Raw genomic sequence first — 20291 nt, 5'->3', positions numbered from 1 at the left:
GCTGGATTCCACAAGCACCTGCCCGGAGAGGCCAGACAAGAGCTGGGCTCGCCTCAGGGTCTACTCTGCAGCCGTGTGAGCTTGGCTGACCGCAGGTATGTGACGCAGGCAGGAGGCGGCTTGCTTTCCCAGGGATGGCATGGGGTAAAGGAGGCGAAGCGCCTTCTCTGAAGGGCACCCCAGAGACTGGCATGCTCAGAAAGGGACCGGACTTTCACGACTCCATCAGTACTCTGAGGAGCCGCTTCACATGTTACAGATGACCGCACCAGCCAGAGGCCCTCAAAACTTCCAAAGTGCTGGGGGGGGCAGGGGACGCCTGGGTGGCTCATTCGTTAAGCGTCTGCCTTCGGTCAGGTCATGATCCCAGACTCCTGGGATCGAGTCCCCGCATCAGGCTCCCTGCTTCTCCCTGTCAAATAAATACAAGCTTCAAAACAAAAAAAGTGCTGGAAGTGGAAGAAGGGGAGGGAGGGGCATTTAGTCTTCAGTTGGCTCATCAGCACACCAGATCCCCCCTTTCAATGGTCCTTGGAGTGCAAATGGCAGCACTGAGCTGGCAGGCAGGGCAGCAAACCCCTGCCCAGCGAGAGGCCCGGGGCTCTGGCTGCGGTCCACCACCCCGTGCTTTCCAACCAGCACAGCGCCTGCTCTGGGCTAACGGGCCGGGAGGGCTTCCGAGTGCGCCACTCTACGGCTCCCCTCTTAAAAATGAGGACTGGCTTCCCTTTTGGAAATGAGACATGTTAGAAACCACTACAAGAAAAATCACCTCAAACATTCACAGCATTCAACGAATAGGACAAGATCAGAAGGTGAGTTTTTTCTTTTTACTGGTTTATAATAATCTTAAAAACCCCATCACACCCATAAACCACCACAGGTGAGAAGATGAGGGAGCTGGAGAATGAATGCTACAGTATGTGGACAGCGTACGGAATCCGGTATTCCCTAGGGGCAGTGTGGGGTGGAGGCAGGGAGTGTGGATACGAGGCCCTGGCTTGGACCCTTATTGCTGGTTGGGGGTTGGCTGGCAGAGGGGGAGAGGGGCTCAGGGTGAACTAGGAAACATCTCACACCAAAGGCAAGGGCAGTTGGGGGGGGGGTCACAGTACATTTTCCATGCAGACTAGGGGTGGGAGTGAGAGCTTCAGAGATTTGCACCCCTACACAGGAAGAGATTTGAGGGTTTGAGGTTTGATTTAAAGCCCCCAAGTTGGTGTCTGGTCAATTTCCTAAGATGGCAGCTCACCTTTCAGGGAGAGGCATTGGAAAAAATTGCGGCAAAAATATCTGGTTTGGAGATCAAACAAGGGATAAGGGGAGACAGTGGTGCTCTTAAAATATAACTCCAAGAAGCGAGAACAGGAAGGGGGCCCTGGGTGAGACGGTGGTCAATGCCTTGGGGGGCGGACCTGCCCAGAAGCTGCAGGTACCCCCGAGGGCTCAGGGACAGGGAGGTACCAGTGTTCACAGACAGCAGGGAAATCAGGAACAATAAATTAGGACTTCATGTTGCTATCATTTGGCATAACACAATCAGGCATTTTTTCTTTTTTTTTTTTTCTCTTTTTAAATATAAGGCAACTTGCCAACACATAATTTAAAAACTGGTCTTCAGTCACATTGCTTCAGATCACTAGAGAATTTCTGGCTAAAGAACAGTGGATAGTAAACAAAACCCCAAATCTTAAATAAGAACATCAGCTCACATTCCCCAGAGACAAGACGAAAGGTAAGGGCTTAATTTGGTTTAAAAAAAAAAAAGTCAGAGCCCAACTATGTATCTTTAACAGAAGGGTGCAAAAAATTACAAAACATGATCTAAATTTAAAGTTACAGAAAAGTTTTAAATTTCTAGCCAACTATTTGCCACTTGGGAATGAGACACACTGAGCATGGGGTGAAGGATGAGCGTGTGAAGGGCGGCGGGCAAGGGCAGGAGGGGCCGTTTCCCACGGAGGTCCGCCTCCAGCTGTTAGAACCATGCTCATTTGGTAAAGGAAGAATTCAAAGAGCTTAAGGCTTTGTGTTTTGTTTTTTTTTTTTCTTTCTTTCTTCATTAAACTGAGGGGCTGCAAGAGGAGGTGACGAGAAGGTGAATGTACCTGTGGGGCCGCTCACACAATGCTACTCAAACCCACACTACATTCATACAGAAACAGGACATTTAAAACTTACAGTGTAGAGCAATATTCTTAGCCAGTGTAGAGAGAACCAAATGCATTTTAACTTTTTTTTTTTCTTTTTTCTTTTTTCTTTTTTTTGGTGTTTTTAATTCCGAACTCCAATGTGATCATCCTTTACCTAGTTAGTTCCTCAAGATCCTGTTTTGTTTTGCTTGGTTTCTGGCAGGGCACGAGGGATGGGAGCAGCAGGTAAGTTAGGAGAGACAACAGTGAGAAAGGGATCTTGGGTATGCTCAATGGTCACTACCTTACTACCTTTCTCCAGGGCTGGAAGAGGGGGCAGTCAGGAACTAATAAGATGCCAATACAAAGATCTCCCCATGCCTTTAGGCTATGGCCAAGTGCCTGCAGGGTGCCCTTGAGGAGGGTAGCAAGGACAAGTGCAGTGGCTCCCAGAATCAACGTAGGTGTACCACAAAGCCCTGAGGAATGGAGAGGGGTGGGAGGAGGTGAAGACTGGGTCTGTTATGCTTTGAGATCTTTGGGTGAGTAAGGAATTAGCTTCCAGAGCACTTAGGAAGTCTGGCTTCTTAGTCCCAAAGAGACAGAGACAGACAGGGAGAGGGGCCGGGCACCACAGCCACCTTCCCCAGGGCCCTTCCCTTCCCCACACCTCAGTCCTAAGGAAAACAGGCAGAGGTGCAAGAAAAGACGGGAGGTGGTTGGTGGGAAATGGCCAAGGTGAAGGGACTGAGAGGCAGCAGAGAGAATAGCCTGGAGTTGAGGTTAGGTCCTCACATAAACCCAGAAGTTGCTGGGGATGGTGGAGGGGAAGATGAGGGCACAGGGGATCCCCTGCTGTCCCCAATTAGATCCCACCAAATTCCCTTTCTTAGACATATAAGAATGATCACATTGGAGCGGTGAAATTTTGAAACTATCCAATTACTCAAAAGTAAGTCTAAACCTAGGAGGGTGACGTACGATCTGTAGCTTGTGGAGGGCACCAGGGCTCCCTATCTATACCCAGGGTGCTGAATATGAAGATTTCGACTATCTGCGGGCTCAGGGGCTCGACTGCCAGGGGCTCGGTGGGCCTTGCTCAGCATGGCCAGGCTCTGTTCTCGAAAGCAGGCCTGCTGGAAATCCCCGCTTAGGTAATCCACCGTTTGCATCAAGCTGTTCTGGCTTGCCACTGGACCGCCCCCGGTCCCTGCTCGGTAGTGGGCCCCAGCAGCCGTCCCACAGTCGAGGGGTGCACCCGTGGGCTGCCCACCATGGAACGGCATGGCGAGGTCCTGAGACCCCGAGCTGTCGCTATTGGGGGTGGGCAGAATGTTGTTCCACAGGGGTTGGAAGTAGTGACCATTGGGGTAGGCCAGTGGGGCTGCCAGGCCGTTGACGGGTGGGGATGGGGTTGGCTTCTCCAGGGGTGGCTTCAGATGGAAGGACTGTGCCAGGCAGAGTTCCTGCGGGTAGGCAGGGGCCTTGCCCACGAAGCCAGGCCCTGCCAACTCACGTCCTGCTGCATGCTTGCCTGTCAGGCCAGGGGCTGGCGTCCCACCAGCCTCACTGCACATCTGCTGTAGGTGGGCCAGCTGGTGCTGGTTCCAGGCGACTGGCTTGAGGTCGCTAGGGTAGCCAGTGGGGGCTCGAGAGATGCCCGTGGGCAGGTTGACAGGGCCTGCGGCAGGCAACGCGGCTGTGGCCGCATGGGTGTGCTCCATGGGATTGACCACACATGAAGGCATTGGCGTAGGGACGCTGTGGGTCGACACCCGGGTGCTTGCATTGATGAGCAGACTGCGACTAATGGGGCTGGGGTTGGCGATCTGGCCCTCACACACTGAGGTAGTGCTGATGCCTGCCCTCGTCTGGCAAAACTGGTTGATCTGGTGCACGATGCTGCTCAGGTCCGGGGGCTGGCTGTGCTGCAGGGTGGCCGCCATCGAAAGGGGGATAGTTGAGGTAGACACGGTCACATTCGGGGGGGCATCTGAGTCTGGCATCTTCCGACCTCCATGCAGCAAGGGATTGGGGGGGTGCTGGAGACCCTGGTGAGATAGGGCCGGAGGGTGGACCAGGCCCTGGGTTTGGGCCATGGGCTGAGGGTGGCCCAGGCCCTGAGGCTGCTGGAGGCTCTGAGGGTGGGCCAGGGCCTGGGGTGGCGGGATACCCTGAGGGTGCGGCAGCGTCTGGGGAGGGGCATGGGCCAGGGTCTGTGCATGCTGCAGGGCCTGCTGGCGGGCCAGAGCCTGGGCCTGGGCCTGGGCTAAAGTGCTGGGTGCCACAGTAGCACAGGGCGCCACTGGGGGATTCATGGTGGCCTCAGGGAGCAGTCGGGCTCGGGTGCCGTCAAAGTCCTTGAGTATGCTTTTGGCTGGCACTTTGACAATGGCAAGCAGGCCTGCCTTGGTGGCAGCCTGAGTCGGGTAGGGGCTGTAGCGCTGAGCTGACGTGTCGAGGCCGTTCACAGTACGACGAACGTGTTTCCGCTGGGGAACCTTCACACTGTTGGGGAAGATTTTTATAGTCAGTGGGTTGTTTGCGACCTTCTTAGCATACGCGTCCAATTCGGCTGGGGTAGGATAGTGAGCAGCTCTCATTTTCTGTGGAGTGTCCCCTAGAGAGAGAGAAGGGTAAGGAGAGCAAAGAAGGAGAGGGAGCTCATCAGTGCCAAGCCAACCAGCCCTTCTAGACTCCCCTTTTGAGGGTGTAGGGTAGAGCGGGGGATAAGGAAGTCATCCTGGTCTTCATCTCAGACCCAGTCTCCCTGAACCCCAACAGTAACAAGCACCACTAATGTTTAGTCAATACTTACAACTGGTCAGGCCTTGTGCTAAGTGACAGGCTATCTCAATGAATCATCACTCCTGCTTTAGAAGGCAGCTACGATCAGGATTCTCATTTATAAACGAGGCCACCAAAGATCAGAAGAGCAGAGCAACTTTCAAGGTCCCGGATCTTGGAAATCAAGAACCTGGCCAATTCTCACAAAGGTAACTGACAGTTGTTCCCCTACACGGAACTCTCTCCAAGTTCCTACCAGCCTATGCTGGCCTTGGGGGTGAAGGTTCTACATGGAGCTGCTTGTCAGGGCCCTCTGTGGCCACTCAGTCCCTTTCCCGTGACACCGGGGTGAAGAGGGTGCCCGCAGTGACGCCTCTTCAGTCTGCGGTGGCCAGGGAGGCAGCAGCTTTCTCTTGTGCCTTGGCAGCTGGGGCACCATACCCCCTGGGTGGGCATCCTGGCACAGCAAACAGGATGCTTTTTTTTTTCCCCCTGCAGGAGCAGAGCAGTAAGTTGCCAACATCTCTCCCCTAGCCTTATGTCACAAGTTCACTTTTGTTTACAGCTCACTCTCTGCCTGACTGACTGGGTGAAGATCAAAAGGCTTTATTTATTTCCCGGTGGGGCAGGACAGCACAGAGGGAGCTGAGAAGAAAGGATTCAGAGAATCTTTAAGTCCTGAGAGCCAAAAATAGTCTGTATTCGGCCCTTGTCAGCTGTCACTTTCCAAAATGAAAGAGAAAAACCTGCCTTCCTTTGGAGACTGCGGAAATGCCCACTCACTCAATGTGCCTCATTAACGTTAACGGTCTCTTTGTTCGCATCCCCAGCGGCCACCCATGGGGGGGGGGGGGGCTCCAGCGGATGTCGGACTTCCAGTCAAAAAGGAAAAGGTTCTGAGAACGAGAGCTCTTTAAGGATGCCAAGCTCCTGCAAAAGGTCTCAGCTCTGTTCTCCCCCCTCTCTGAGGTAGGGTCTTTCCTAAGTATACACAGAAGGTGCTTAATAAAGGCTTGCTGAATGAGTAAGCCCCCAGACTGCCCAAGCAGAAGGAAGGGGCTTGGCGGGGAGCCCAGGCTCAGCTAGCGAACTCCCGCCCTATTTCCTCCCCTTGCAGGAGGCAGCCAGGACAGAGCAAGGACTAAGCTGACTGAATGCCCAGCTTGTGGCCTCAGCTGCCTTGGCCCAAGGAGACCCCATTCAGTCACGTCACTGGGCATCAACTGAAAGGGAAGTGGCTCAAGGAGTGGGTTAGAAGGAAGAGGGCACAGCTGCCTTCATTTGGTGGCATTGCTGGTTAGCCTGGCAGCAACTGCTTAGAAAATGCTGCTCTCAGAGGCAGGAAAAGAGAGCTCAGGTCCACAAGGCGCAGGGAGATTTGGTCCCACGCGCACCAAGGTAGAACTGAGCACAAGAGTACAGAAAGAGTTGTGCTCTTAGGGGCACAATGCCGCAATGTTGTAGGCACTCCCACAACGTTTGAGGTCTGCTTTATTAACCACACATAGAACGGATGCTCTGTCCATAAATGAAATGTTTGTAAGATGACGGATTTGGACAAGGTCTTAAAAGGATGAATGTGACAGTGACAGTTGAGGCCAGGAAGGAGAGGGAGGCTCAGAGGCCCAGAAACCTTCACTAGGAAGCACTAGCTGATGAGCAGAATCAAAGCCCCGAGAGCAGAGTCTGAGTTCTGCTGCTTCTTATTAGCCACTGACTCTCAATGGGCTTCAGCCTCCATCAAGTGGGGCCATTTTCTGACCCTTGCTACATTCTCCTGGATAAGAAAATACCAAAAAATCTGGGATCACGGATAGTCCCTCAAGACACCAGAATTCCATTAGAAACTGCCCAGATCAGGGGCGCCTGGGTGGCTCAGTCGTTAAGCGTCTGCCTTCGGCTCAGGTCATGATCCCAGGATCCTGGGATCGAGCCCCACGTCGGGCTCCCTACCCCGCGGGAAGCCTGCATGTGTTCCCTCTCTCGCTGTCTCTGTCAAAAAATAAATAAAATCTTAAAAAAAAAAGAAAGAAAAGAAAAGAAAAGAAACTGCCCAGATCAGCCACTGTACTTCAGTGTCTGACTGGTCAAAATCAGCTGACACTCCTAGCCCTGTGCCTTCCCCAGAGCAGACGTGCAGAAGACTCAGTGTCGTCAGCATAGGTTTTATTCTGACTGAGCGGGCGCAGCTGAGTAATGCCAGTCAAAAGCTGCTGGGTTTTAGTTCAGTCAGATAGTACAGGTCTGCTCCTGGGCTTCCTCCATGCTGGTGGGCTTCCCTCCTTGAAGGTCAGGTAAGAGAGAGTGGTAGTGTGGCTTGCTAACTGATGGATTTCCTTTGCTCCAAGTCAGTACCAAGTCTCAGGGTGGTTTCTTTTTTCCTAGCAGAGACAGAAGGTAGCTTGGCTTGATTCAGGAGTATGGAATGGGACATTTACACTGCTTAGGATGATATGAGTATACTGGATAAAAAAGAGGCTATATTCTTGGAATCTAGCACCACCCACCTCATGTATCAGACTTAAGCCCAGCCCTCAAAAAAAAAGACCAAGTTTTCTCAACACTTTATCTCAGTCCCACACAGGCATGATGGAAGCCTTCTTTCTTCTGTAACATCTTCCCTACGTGTACAGCTAACACAGTTACCACAGCTTTGTAAGCAACTTATTTCTTTTTATTATTATTTTTTTAAGTAAGCTATATGCCCAACGTGGGGCTCAAACACAACCCTGAGATCAAAAGTCGTATGCTCTACAGACTGAGCCAGCCAGGCACCCCTGTAAGCAACTTACTTAAATAGCTGGTACCAAGGGTGTCATTAATTGGTACATAAGGCAGCGTAGAGAATAGGGAATCTGTGCTTAGAACAAAGTTAGAGATCCAGATTCAAATACTGGCTTTATTATCTACTACTCAGGGTCTCAGTCATTCTTCACTTATAAACAGGGATGATACCTGCTGTCATCTTTTTTTGTCGTATTTTTTAAAAGAGTTTATTTCTCTATTTTATTTCAGAGTGAGAGAGAGAGCGAGCGAGCGTACACGTGTGTGCAAGTGGGGAGAAGGAGGAGAGGGAATCCTAAGCAGACTCCATGCTGAGCGTGGAGCCCGATTCGGGCCTTGATCTAATGACCTGAGATCATGACATGCGCCGGAACCAAGTCGGACACTCAATCGACTGAGCCACCCAGGCGCCCTCGTACCTCACATAATTACTAAGATCAAGAGATTCAGTGAACAGGGAAAAGCTCTGCGAACAGGAACCATGACTATCAAAGGTTATTATTCAAGGAGAGCAGGTTTGGTTGAGTTTGCGCACAGACAAGAAAAAGTAACCCGACCAAGAAAGCCCGCTGGACTGGAGTCTGGGAGTTAAATGTAGCAGAAAGCAGTGCTGTCTATTCCAGGAACTGCGGGAGGCCCAGGGTCGGGGGAGGCGGGTATCTCCCTGAATCCCAGCTCCCCTTCAGGGGCCTCCCTGTTTGTCCTTCCATTTTGAAGGTCAGAAGACACAAGGACCATCTGCAGCAGGAAACTATCACAGGTGGAGAGGCGCAGGCAGTGTCTCAAATACTGGCTTCGGAGTCTGACCCAAGAGTGAGTTCCGGCCGAGTCACTGAACATAATAGGACGCTGGAGGTGCTACTCTACGTCTCCTCCTCAAAAGAAAGATAAGAGTTTCTCGTATGAGATTATTGAGGAACGAATGAGAACATACATAAATATACTCAAAAGAGGGCCTGGCACATAGTAAGCAATCAACAAATATTAACTAGTATTTCTAAGATTTCTATGGGCTTATCCCGTTACTGGGCCAATTCACCATTTCCAGGCCCTTCCACTAGGGGGCAGATAGGCAAAGAAAGGAGTAGTAAAACTGGGTAATTTTGACGTTTGTCTCAGTCCCTGATAGTCTATAATGAAGGAGGTCAAAATTGTTGTCTAAAAGATGATTTGAGGACCAAGGGCCTTTGGTCATTTCAGCTACTCACCTAGAAATACTTACTGAGCCACTACGATATACCTGGTGGTGAGCTGGGGAAGTAAGAGCAGAGGCTTGGGGTTAATGAAGAAAAAAATGTTCAAAAACACATTTTCTGGGGAATTGTGAAAAGACGGGTCAGAGGAAGTTTTGCCAAGTAAAGTTTCAAAACAGCTGAGAATTCTCAAAGCAAGTGACATCATGGAATATACAATCTAGAAAAGCTCTAGGAGGGTATCCACCTAACCCAAACTGTGGTCCTCTATTGAGTGCAGGACCCACCAAAGCCCAAGTGTTCCTTAATCCAGACTGCCCCACGGCAAATGCCACATCTAGGATGGGAAATGCATTACATCCTCCTACAGACGAAGAAAAGGAAGGGGAGATGAGGAAATGCTGGAGTCAGAAGGGCTCAATCCTGTGATTCTGTACCTGTAGTGGGTTAAGCCGGGGAAAACGATTAGCCAGGTGACTTAGAGTGCTGGCCAAGCACTGCGGACCCCTGATACATCTCTCCCGCCTTGAGCTCTTACAATACAAAGCACAATAATCTATAAATATCTGTACCCCATCCCTGCCCCGCCAGACATCAAGCTCTGTCTTTCTAACAACTCATAAGACCCTCCTGAGCGGGGGGAGGGGCCTGGGTGGCTCAATCGGTTAAGCGGCTGCCTTCGGCTCAGGTCATGATCCCAGGGTCCTGGGATCGAGCCCCACATCAGGCTCCCTGCTCCACGGGAAGCCTGCTTCTCCCTCTCCCACTCCCCCTGCTTGTGTTCCCTCTCTCGCTGTGTCTCTCTCTGTCAAATAAATAAATGAAATCTTAAAAAAAAAACCCTCCTGAGGATGAGGGGCAGAAAAAGGCTGAAAAGCAGAGTCACAAAACTGGTTTTAAGGTCTCTATAGCTGAGAGGCCTGGCCTCTGAGCAGGGCCTTGCTGCTAGGTCCCAAAGGAGAGAGTTTATGCTCCATCTCACCTTCAATGTTCAATGCTAACAGCTGTAAGTGACAGGGCAGAATTTTTTTTCTTATACATTTTGGGAGAGGTGAGAAGAAACCAAGTAAGCTTAAAACACCATCAGGTTTTCTTCTCTGCAAAGGCTTGGGTATAGTTAAAGATAGCAACAAGTGAGACAAAGGGATTCCAATACACTATCCCCCCAAACAAAGAGACAAGCTTGAAACCAGGGAAGAAGGTTATCTCAATTCTTGAATAAAATTTGAAGACAGTGGTTGGCAGAGGCTACTTTGAGGCTGCTTGGGCACAAAGGGAGTGGAGATCCAAAGTCAGTACCCAAGATAAAGCTGCCAATTTGCTTTTCCTCCCAAATGACTCATCCTTGATATCCCATCTCTGGGTAAAGCTGTTTGAGTACATGAAGGAACATAGAAGAAAGTCAGTGAGCTCCTCTGTCATGCTTCCAAGTATACCTCCTTCTCCAGTTGTGTCCCTGGAACCCCAGAACCACTCAAAATGCAGTTAGCATGCAGATTTCAGTGGCCAGGGAGCACATAAAACTTTATCACCCAATTATCATTTATTAAGAGAAAGACTGGGGGGAAAGCTGGTACAGCATAGCATAGCTTGCCTACTGGGTCAGGCAGCTGCAGAAGGAAGACTGTTACTTTCAGCTTTTGTCATTACATGAGTTGGATTCACTGGCCAAATTTCAGAACTAGCCAGGCTTTGAGTCTTACTCTCCTTCAAAGAAAGGAAGTCAAGAGACTAGACCATTTTTAACTTCTGAAGATAGCAGGGGTCAGCAAACAAAAGCCTGTGGGCCAAAGGAGAGCTGCTGTGTTTTTGTAAAAAGTTTTATCAGAACACAGCCACACTCATTCATTTACATGTAATCTACAGCTGACTTTGCCCTACAACAGCAGCTCAGAGTAGATCCAACAGGAACCATATGGCCCACAAAACCTAAAATATTTGTTATCTAGCCCTTTACAGAAAAAGTTTACCAGCCTGTCATAGAGGTGCTGAAGCACCAGGGCGCCTGGGTGGCTCAGTCGGTTAAGCGGCTGCCTTCGGCTCAGGTCAGGATGCCAGGGTCCTGGGATCGAGCCCCGCATTGGGCTCCATGCTCAGCGGGAAGCCTGCTTCTCCCTCTGCCTCTCCCCCTGCTTGTGTTCCCTCTCACCCTGTCTTTCTGTCAAATAAATAAATAAAATCTTTAAAAAAAAAAAAAAAAGGGGGGGTAAGCCTAGAAGACTCAGTGATTTCCCCTTTTGCTCTGAAAGGAAGGTCTATCCCAAATTTAGGGCAGTATTTATACTTGAAGACACTGGACACGGTAAAGAGCTAGGAAAAGAATCTTTTCCTTGCACATCATTGTAGTGCAGGGATAGAAGCCAGGAATCTGGGGCTCCTGGCTGGCTCAGTCAGTAGAGCATGTGACTCTTGATCTCGGGGTCGTGAGTTCAAGCTCCATGTGGGGCATAGAGTTTACTTTAAAAAAAAAAAAAAAGAAAGAAAGAAAAAGAAAAAAAGACAGGAATCTAATAGTTCTCAAAAGTTCAATCTTGTGAGCAAGTTTATTAGCAGGAATATACCCAGAGACTGAGAAAGCTCCCTATCCCTTCCGGAGGTGAAAGCATCTTTACTTATGAACTGAGGTCACTGGTTCAGCAGACAGCAAAGCCAAAGGGAACGGTTTCCATGGTAGAGAATGCTCAGAGAGTCCAAAACAACAAAAAAGGGCAAATAGTTTGTTTCAGAGATATAGTAAGTAATCAAGAGTGTGAGTTTTCATTCAATTCCTCATGGGGGTTCAAACTGAAATACCTTTTTGAAGGGTTACATACATATTGTGTAAAACTCCTTATAGCTTTGTTGCTCAACAGATAGCTATCAGCAACAGTGATAATTCAGATGTTATACAATGAGGAATTCTAGTATTTAAGAGGATCTCTCTGATCAGAAAAGTGTCCACATTGCTGACAAGTCTGTCAGCTGCTTTCCTGCTGTCTGTGCTGAAGAATATCTTGGAGGTACCAAAGTTCACGGTCAACATACCCCTGATGTGCCTCTGTGATTACCCACATGTAGGGACAAAATAAGTATCACATCCTTCCCTGGGATCCAGATTACTTACATTTCTGAAGTCCAGTGTTCATCTGCGTGTGAGAAAGAAGCTGAAAGGACAGGTCACCTGGCCCTGGCAGACAGGCGAGCATGGCAGACTGGCATCAACACAACATGGGGCAGTCACTCACACTGCAATGAACGAAAAAACAAGGTCAGAGAATACAAGGCAACTCACTCAAGGAAGATACCAGGGACATTGGATATGAGCAGCAGAGGCCCACATTTAGATAGCTAAGCAATTTAATTAGCAGCATGCTGGTTGAAAATACATCAATGTCTCTATCTGCAGCAACAATTTGCTCCCAACTATTACTATAGCTAAAATGATGTTTCAGTCAGCACAGATACATGGGTGGGGAGAAATAAAAACCGGAAATACCTATCCACACAAATAACTGGAAAATAAGGTGCATCTGTAAAGTCTTATGTTCACCAGCTGTGGATGCACTTTCAGCATGTGCATTTCCTGTAGATGGCCTCTCCCTACTACTTTTGGGCAGGCCCACGGGATTGCTAGATACATGGCATGCTAGCTCTCATCCGTGCCCCAGCGAAGGCAGGAACAGAAAGGCTAGGGCAGATTCTAACTGAAGTGAAGGGAAAAATTATTTCTCCCTGAAAATAGAACAGGGTTTCTGAAGACAGCTGGCCTTCATAGGTCCTGGCTCAGTCTATTTACAGACCTGACTGGGGCGGGAGCAGTCAGACATTTCCAGAAGCAGTATAGTATATGAGCTGCAAAGGCACCCAAAGTCCAACTTGAAATGGCAGTAATCTGAGCTCACTTTTAGAAGAAGGGGCAAAGCATCCTAGGAGACACAATTAACTACTGTTAAAGCAAAGTCTTAAGTTTCTGGGGATTTACCTTTCCTACTGCCTGTCACACAATTAGACCCCCTGGCCACCAGGAAAAAAACTGCATTGTTCCCAGAATAAATCAAGGAGGTTGTAGGCTGCCAGCAGCCCTCTCTAGGCAAGTAATCCTGACATTATGTCAAGACAGCATGGTTTCCTCAGTAACGTCTACCAACAAGACCTACCCAAGAAAGCAGACCTGATGTGGCCTCTGTAGGGAATAAGCTCCCGTGTACCAAGGACCAAGCTCTTCTCAAACAAGTATAATGTACTAAAATACATGGAATTCCTTTTCCATACTGCAAAACCCAGAAATCCAGGTGGCACGTTAAGGCTTTAATCCCAACAAAAGAGGAGTGGGGAAAGAGCTCAAGTGTAAAACAAAGACCACAAATCCTCTTTCTCTTTGGGAGCCCTCTCAGGTATGTGAAACTACCTTGTCCCGATGAGTATCAGAGAGCTCCAGCTTGCAAGGCCAGGTAGCTGAAAAGATACTTTGTAAAAAGAGGCTGCTTAAACTGTGTCTAAGATACCAACTGCAGAAAGAACTGAAGACTGAATGCCTCAATGAGAATTGAGCTGCCCAGAGTTCTAGCACAGACCCTGCCTTTTCAGGTCTCCGGTGGGCGGGATAACAGAATGTACACAGGACGCCAACTGCAGCGCCTCAAGAAATAAAAAGGCTTCTGTTGGGGTCAAATGACTGAGGTACTGCTTACAATTCCTTCCCTTGTGAAGGCTGTTCTTTATTTAATAACCTCTCCCCTATGGTCCTATATAGGAGAAGGCAAAATCCAAGGAAAGGAAGGGAATTAGCGAATACTGGAGCTAATACTGTGAAATGGGCTGTATGAGGGGCATTAGTGAGGTTTTCTTAATTAGGTCTCCCAACCTTTCCTGGACACAGGTAATAATTTCACTTGTCATCTAATCATCTCTAGCCTGGATTACTACAATAGCCTTCTAAATGGTTTCTCTGTTCCACCCTTGCCCCTATCAAGCAGTCTATTCTCCACACAGCAGCCAGAGTAATTTACTTTTTTAATTAGAAATCATATCAACTCAAAAATATCCAATGATTCCCCATCTCACTTCGAACACAAAATCCTAACAGGTCCACAAGGCCTACCACGATCTGTTACTACTACTTCTCTGACCTCATCTTCTAACCCCACTGCTCCTCTTGCTGATTCGACTTTCAGCCACAGTGGTCTCCTTGCAGACCCTCCAACGAGCCAAGTACATTTTGCTTTGTATTTCATCCGGATAGCAGAGATGCTGCGATGATGGAGGCTCAGAGAACACATTCACTAAGCTGTCTGGCAGATACACTCTTCCCCTGTACTTTCTGGAAGGAACCAATCTATGCACGATCACTGCAATCTCTGACATACTTATTAAATCTTGTTGCCTACAACCAGAAGGAGATGAGGGTGGGGGACTGTGGATCCAACAAGTTGACCATAACATACTGCCCCTCAAAACCACAACTCTGGATTTCAACAGGAAGAAGAGGAGACAATTAAACCAGCTAAACTGTGACAAAGACACAGTAATGGATTTATTAATAGCGAACGTAGGAGCAAAAATAATAGGTGAATTCTGTAAAGACTCCAGAAAGTCAGGGCGCCTGGCTGGTTCAGCCAGTGGAGCATGAAGCTCTTGTTCTCGGAGTTGAGTTCAGGCTCCATGCTGGGTGTAGAGTTTACTTAAAAAAAAAATAAAATAAAATAAAGACTCCAAAAAGTCCATTTTTAGTTTGGACAGGAGGGGGTGAATGAGGAAGAAAGATACCAGAGCTTGGGGCCCTCCGTGATCATGTCCCCAACAAAGACCACCCAGCAAGTTTAGAAAACTCATCATCCAGGCTGCTAAGAGTGCAGCCACCAATTTGTGACCCTTTCTTTAAGAGTTCAGGGATCTCGGCGCCTGGGTGGCTCAGTTGGTTAAGCGACAGCCTTCGGCTCAGGTCATGATCCTGGAGTCCCGATCCCGCATCGGGCTCCCTGCTCGGCAGGGAGTCTGCTTCTCCCTCTGACCCTCCCTCTTCTCATGCTCTATCTCATTCTCTCTCTCAAATAAATAAATAAAATCTTTATAAAAAAAAAAAAGAATTCTAAGACCCAAGCAGGAGAATACAATATAAAATAACAGTTAAGATTATAGATTGATCAGGGTGCCTGGGTGGCTCAGTAGGTTAAGTATCTGCCTTTGCCTCACGTCATGATCCCAGGGTCCTGGATGGAGCCGGAGTTGCTCAGCAGGGAGTGTGCTTCTCCCTCTGCCCTCTTCCCTCTCGTGCTCTCTGTCTCTCATTCTCTCTCTCTCAAATAAATAAATAAAATCTTAAAAAAAAAAAAAAAAAGTTCAGGGATCTCCCATCCAAGTACTAACCAGGCCTGAACATGCTTAGCTTCCGAGATCAGACGAGATCAGGAGTGTACAGGGTGGTATGGTTCAGGGATCTATCTGTCATCCTTTCCAAAAGACTGCCCTCTGTACTTAAGGAAGACTTCAAGCCCCTTGACCAGTTTCAACCGAAGTTAAGAATCAGATTCTGCTAGGGCAGGGAAGGCAGGGAATATGGCAAGGTCACAAGGGTTGTGATGAAACAGGAAGGAAGCAACTTCCTTCCAGAACCCATTCTAGAAGCAAGTATGCACAATATAAACTACTCTTCTGGAAGCCTGGTAGCGGAGCACAGGCCTTTTGTTTAAAAACTTCAAACCAGGGGCACCTGGGTGGCTTGGTAGGTTAAGCATCCAACTCTTGATTTCGGCCTCAGGTCATGATCTCAGGATCCTGGGATCCAGCCCCATGTCGGGCTCAGTGCTTAGCGGGGAGTCTGCTTGAAGATTCTCTCCCTCTCCCTCTGCCCCCTCCCGCCACTCACATACACACTCTCTCTCTCAAAATAATTCTTTAAACAACAAAACAAAAAAACCAAACTTCAAACCACCCACACATTCTGATTACCACCTGGCTTTTTCTAAAAAGCAAATTCCAATATAATTTTACAGTTGTTACTTCCAGAAGCACAAGCAGGGCCAGAAATCAACACTAGCATTACCTTCTCAAAGGACCTCAAAATTCAGGTCCCAAATTCTAAACAGAATCAAGTAGTAATCTAGAGCTCAGGCCAAGTGAGCTCTCAGCCAGCTTTCCTGCCGCCAGCTGGTCTGCCCCCTAAGCAGGGGGACTGTAATATCACAGTAAGCCCAGAACAAAGGTGTTCAAATTCTCCCGGGGCATTTGCACCAGTGTAAGCATTTACCAGACTACCTCTAATTAAGGAACAAACCCCTTGTGCCCACGGGAAAATTCCAAAAGTACTTCCATCTGCTCCCCTCTATGCCCACCCTCTGCCATCCCTGTCAGAAGACGGCCAAAGGTTATATTAGAGTGTGATGTCACACTTTGTTTTCCTGGGTGGCACCTGATAAAGGACTATCTCTACCTTAGGACTATCTCTGTGCCTGTAAGAAAACCTCAGTCGTGTTTGTGCTGCTTGTCCCTGCTCATGCTTAAGACCACTGAAAGGTAGGGAAGGGAGAGGAGAGAAGATCAAGCGCTAGAAAAGGGATTTATTTTTACTCAGGGCTCTGGGGTGAGGTGAAGTGGTCTAGAGCCATCACTTCCAGCCCAGTTTCACCACCCACAATCTACTGCCTCCCACTACATTTCTCTGCCAATTCTCTCTCCTGCTTTCCCTTCCCTGCCTGCAACCCCCACCTTCAAAAAGAATACCCCCTCAAAAAAAAAGGTTGACTAGCCGACTTTCTGATTCATGCTGTGGTTCAAAGATTTGTCATTTGTGGTCTTTAATTAAAAACTGAAACTGATACCAGTGCCATCTCTGTGACCACAGGTAAAGAAATGTTATGCTCCTTATCTGAGTTCACTTTATAAAATATATCCAACAGTGAAAATCCTGCAGACATGCATCTTAAGAGAGTATGATTAATCCCGCAAAACTGCATTAATTTAAGAGTCCTCAGTATCTCTGATTAAAGCCTTCTCATCTGTGAGTTAAAACCTTATTTAAAAAGACTATTTTTTGATAACAGGGAAAAAATTTTATCCTACTGCTTTCTCCCTGTTCCTTTACTCCTGGGGTCCAAGAAATTAGGCTAAAACCTAAGGGAAACATCAAAATACCGCTCTGGGGAAAATAAACAGGGCAAAAGACAGCATAAATTACATGTTTATCCAGTCAGACTCTGTAAAGTCAGTCACCTGTATGGTCTGTTACAATAAAACAATCTATTCAACAGGTAATTTTGTCAGTCCAGGTTTAACTGTGAACTTGCAACTAAACTGAACTTTTCACTAATTATCCAACCTGAATAAAGTTCAGCCACTGCTCAAAGGCATCTTTCTTTTCTATCTTTAACCTACAAGGGGAGCTAAAATTCACTTGGAATTGTGACCTCACAACTCTAGGGAGGCAGGGAAGAAAACAAATGTTCCCTTTGGGTTTTTTTTTTAAGATTTTATTTGTGTGAGACAGAGAGTGACCAAAAGCAGGGGGAGAGGTGGAGGGAAAGGGAGAAGCAGGCTCCCCTGCTGAGCAGGGAGGCCAACATGGGGCTTAATCCCAGGACCCTGGGATCATGACTTGAGCCGAAGGCAGACACTTAACCAACTGAGCCACCCAGGGTCCCTATGTTTTTGTTTTTGTTTTTTTTTAAGTAATCTCTATGACCAACGTGGGGCTCGATCTCACGACCCCGAGACCAAGAGTTGCATGCTCCACAGACTGAGCCAGCCAGGTGCCCAGGGCTTACTTTTTTGAAAGCCCAGAACCACGCCTACTGCAAACCATCCCCCCTCCGGGTTTGTAAACATTACTCCTCTACTAACTGCCCTTTAGAACCTATGACAACAGGTCCTTTTCCTTTCCAGGTCCCGCCCCACCCCAGTCCCTAAAGGCACTCTCTCTTCTTCAGCAAAGATGCTCTTTCCTGGATCCCGTAATTATTTAACTCATCTATGATCCAGGGCTTTCTCTTGAAATGTGTTATTCTGGTACCAGGAAAGTGTTCTACCTGGACATTCTAACCTTTCAACCTGAGTGTGAGTGAGCTTCTCTAGACCAGAGCCTTTTATTTTATCCTAAGTTACAGAATCAGGAACAAGATTATCACATAATAGATACTGAATAACTATCACTGGCTCACATTCCTGAAGAAAATAGCATATACTTTAATCTCAGGGTCTGGAAATTATCTGAATTTACATCCTCAAGACAAGGATAATAAAAGTGCCAACAAGCGCCTGTGCATGTGTGTGGGGCAGGTACCTTGGCTCTGTGAGAGGCCAGAGGAGATAAAAAGTGCCCGGGTGGCTCTTTCCAGCTCTGGCTGCCATAGTGAGAGGGGCTGCCACCATGCCCACCCACCTGCAATGAACGTCCTTGCACAACTCCTCCAGCTTCCTGATCAAAGGAACAAGCAGACATACAGCACCAAGCCCAATAACCTGAAGGCTCACAGCTTCTTCCACTACCACTTCCACCCGATTCACTGCAAGGCTGTGGGTGTGGAGCTGGTGGCCAATGGCAAAGGTTAGTGGTGGTCATGAAGCTGAGATCCAGCCAGCGAATACCCTCCACCTCCTACAAGGGACAACCACTAACACGAATGCCACCCTTGGCAGCATCCGGCACATGATCTGCAAGAACAAGTACTGCCCAGATCTGCGCATGGCTGCCATTCACAGAGCCAGTGCCATCCTGTGCAGCCAGAAGCAGCAGCCCGCCCCCACCAAGAGCTCCTGAGCACCTGCCTTGCACCTCCAAAGCAATAAAGATGTCAACCAACCAAAAAAAAAGCCCCAGGGTGCCTGGGTGGCTCAGTTGGTTAAGCATCTGCCTTTGGCTCTGGTCATGATCCCACTGAGCACTGCTTCGGGCTCCCTCCCTGCTCAGCGGGAGGCCTGCTTCTCCTTCTCCCTCTGTGCTCCCCACCCCCACGTACTACTTTTTATTTACACTATATTGAAAAGTATCATTTGATTTCTGTACTTTAATCTCCATTAAGTAGAAATCAGTGTTCCTAAAAATGCAGGCTGTGTTCATTGTAGGCAGCTAAATCAGAACCTGCCATTTTTTCATCATGGTATGTAATAAGGCTTGAGTTTCCAAAGGCCTATGAGGACTGGATCACTATAACTTAAGATGAATCACCTTAGAAACAAAGACTGACCTTTGCATTTAACCCCATTCATAATTGCAAGCAGAGCTGTCAGACTGGGTAGAATTTTACTCACAAGTACCTGGGACTGTGCCTAGCAAGACAAGGAGAACAAGAAACCAGAAGAAACCGCTTCCTTGAGATAAGACACAAATAATGGATTTTTACCTTTTATAATTTTCTATAGAAACTTGTTCTGAATCAAAAAGTTTCAAATTCTTATTCAGATGAAATATAATTCAACAAATGTTACAATTTGTGGCAATTTTTTTTTTTTTAAGATTTTATTTATTTGACAGAGAGAGACACAGGGAGAGAGGGAACACAAGTTGGGGAGTGGGAGAGAGAGAAGCAGGCTTCCCACAGAGCAGGGAGCCCGATGTGGGGCTCGATCCCAGGACCCTGGGATCATGACCTGAGCCGAAGGCAGACGCTCAACGACTGAGCCACCCAGGCGCACCATGTGGCAATTTTTAATTTTCAAAGCCCTGAGTCCCACAGGAGTACAGGCAAAGTTGCCCAGTGACAGAGAAGTACTTATCTCAAACTCAAATGGGGAAACTGAGGCAACAGACCCAAACTATTTTTTTAAAATGGAATCTGTTAAAAAGATACCAAAGTTGGGTACAATTTTAAGTCTTAGGGTGTCTAAAAAGACCTTCAACAGGCCCTGATGAAGCGCAAAACAAGGCAGACCACAGACGGTATTCATTTTGATAAAAATACAAAAGGCAGTTCCCCAGTTAGCTTCTGTAAACTTATATAGCCCACAGCTACAAAACAGAAAAAGAATTTTAAGAATTTAACAGGCTGTTAAAAAATTTTGGCAACATATGTTTAGAGAACAGCTAAACAAGTTGCTTATTCATGCCCTTTCTCCTCCCCTCAACTGCACAAGGTACAACAGAGGCCCAACTTCTCTAGTGACTCCCTTGCCTCAGGATCACCTCACCAGAGAGTAGGCCCTCTAACCCAGTCTAGAGTCTTTTTTTTTTTTTAAGATTATTTATTTATTTGACAGACAGACACAGCAAGAGAGGGAACACAAGCAGGGGGAGTGGGAGAGAGAGAAGCAGGCTTCCCGCAGAGGAGGGAGCCTGACGTGGGGCTCGATCCCAGGACCCTGGGATCATGACCTGAGCCAAAGGCAGACGCTTAACCGACTGAGCCACCTAGGCACCCCGAGTCTAGAGTCTTTTGAAGTCTGAAGGGTGACAAATTAAAGAGGCTTACAGGCAGTCACTTAGCCC

The 20291-nt window shown here is 47.9% G+C and overlaps 1 protein-coding gene and 1 pseudogene across 3 annotated transcripts in view; one reads left to right on the top strand and one right to left on the bottom strand.

Moving 5' to 3' along the window:
• Positions 1-816: 816 nt before the first annotated feature.
• Positions 817-20291, bottom strand: part of FAM222B (family with sequence similarity 222 member B) — a 78913-nt gene continuing 59438 nt past the window's right edge. Inside the window, exons 1-3 of one of the 3 annotated variants that reach the window (XM_054510968.2) lie at positions 12000-12121; positions 8912-8954; positions 817-4752 (exon numbers count right to left, since the gene is read on the bottom strand). In XM_054510968.2, coding sequence (XP_054366943.1) covers positions 3146-4735 — 1590 coding nt within the window. In that variant the 5' untranslated portion in view covers positions 4736-4752; positions 8912-8954; positions 12000-12121 and the 3' untranslated portion in view covers positions 817-3145. Of the gene's footprint in view, positions 4753-8911; positions 8955-11999; positions 12122-20291 lie in introns of those variants that run through there. The other 2 variants (XM_045889506.3, XM_045889507.3) reach the window with 2 other exon arrangements.
• On the top strand, positions 18237-18626 carry LOC123854332 (large ribosomal subunit protein eL28-like; annotated as a pseudogene).

This window comes from Mirounga angustirostris, unplaced genomic scaffold, assembly GCF_029215605.1.
Source record: "Mirounga angustirostris isolate CCGP_5_RB_7025 unplaced genomic scaffold, mMirAng1.0.hap1 SCAF_17, whole genome shotgun sequence".
NCBI lineage: Eukaryota > Metazoa > Chordata > Mammalia > Carnivora > Phocidae > Mirounga > Mirounga angustirostris.
Note: the sequence above shows the minus strand (reverse complement) of the source record. Positions and strands in the feature narration are given on the sequence as shown.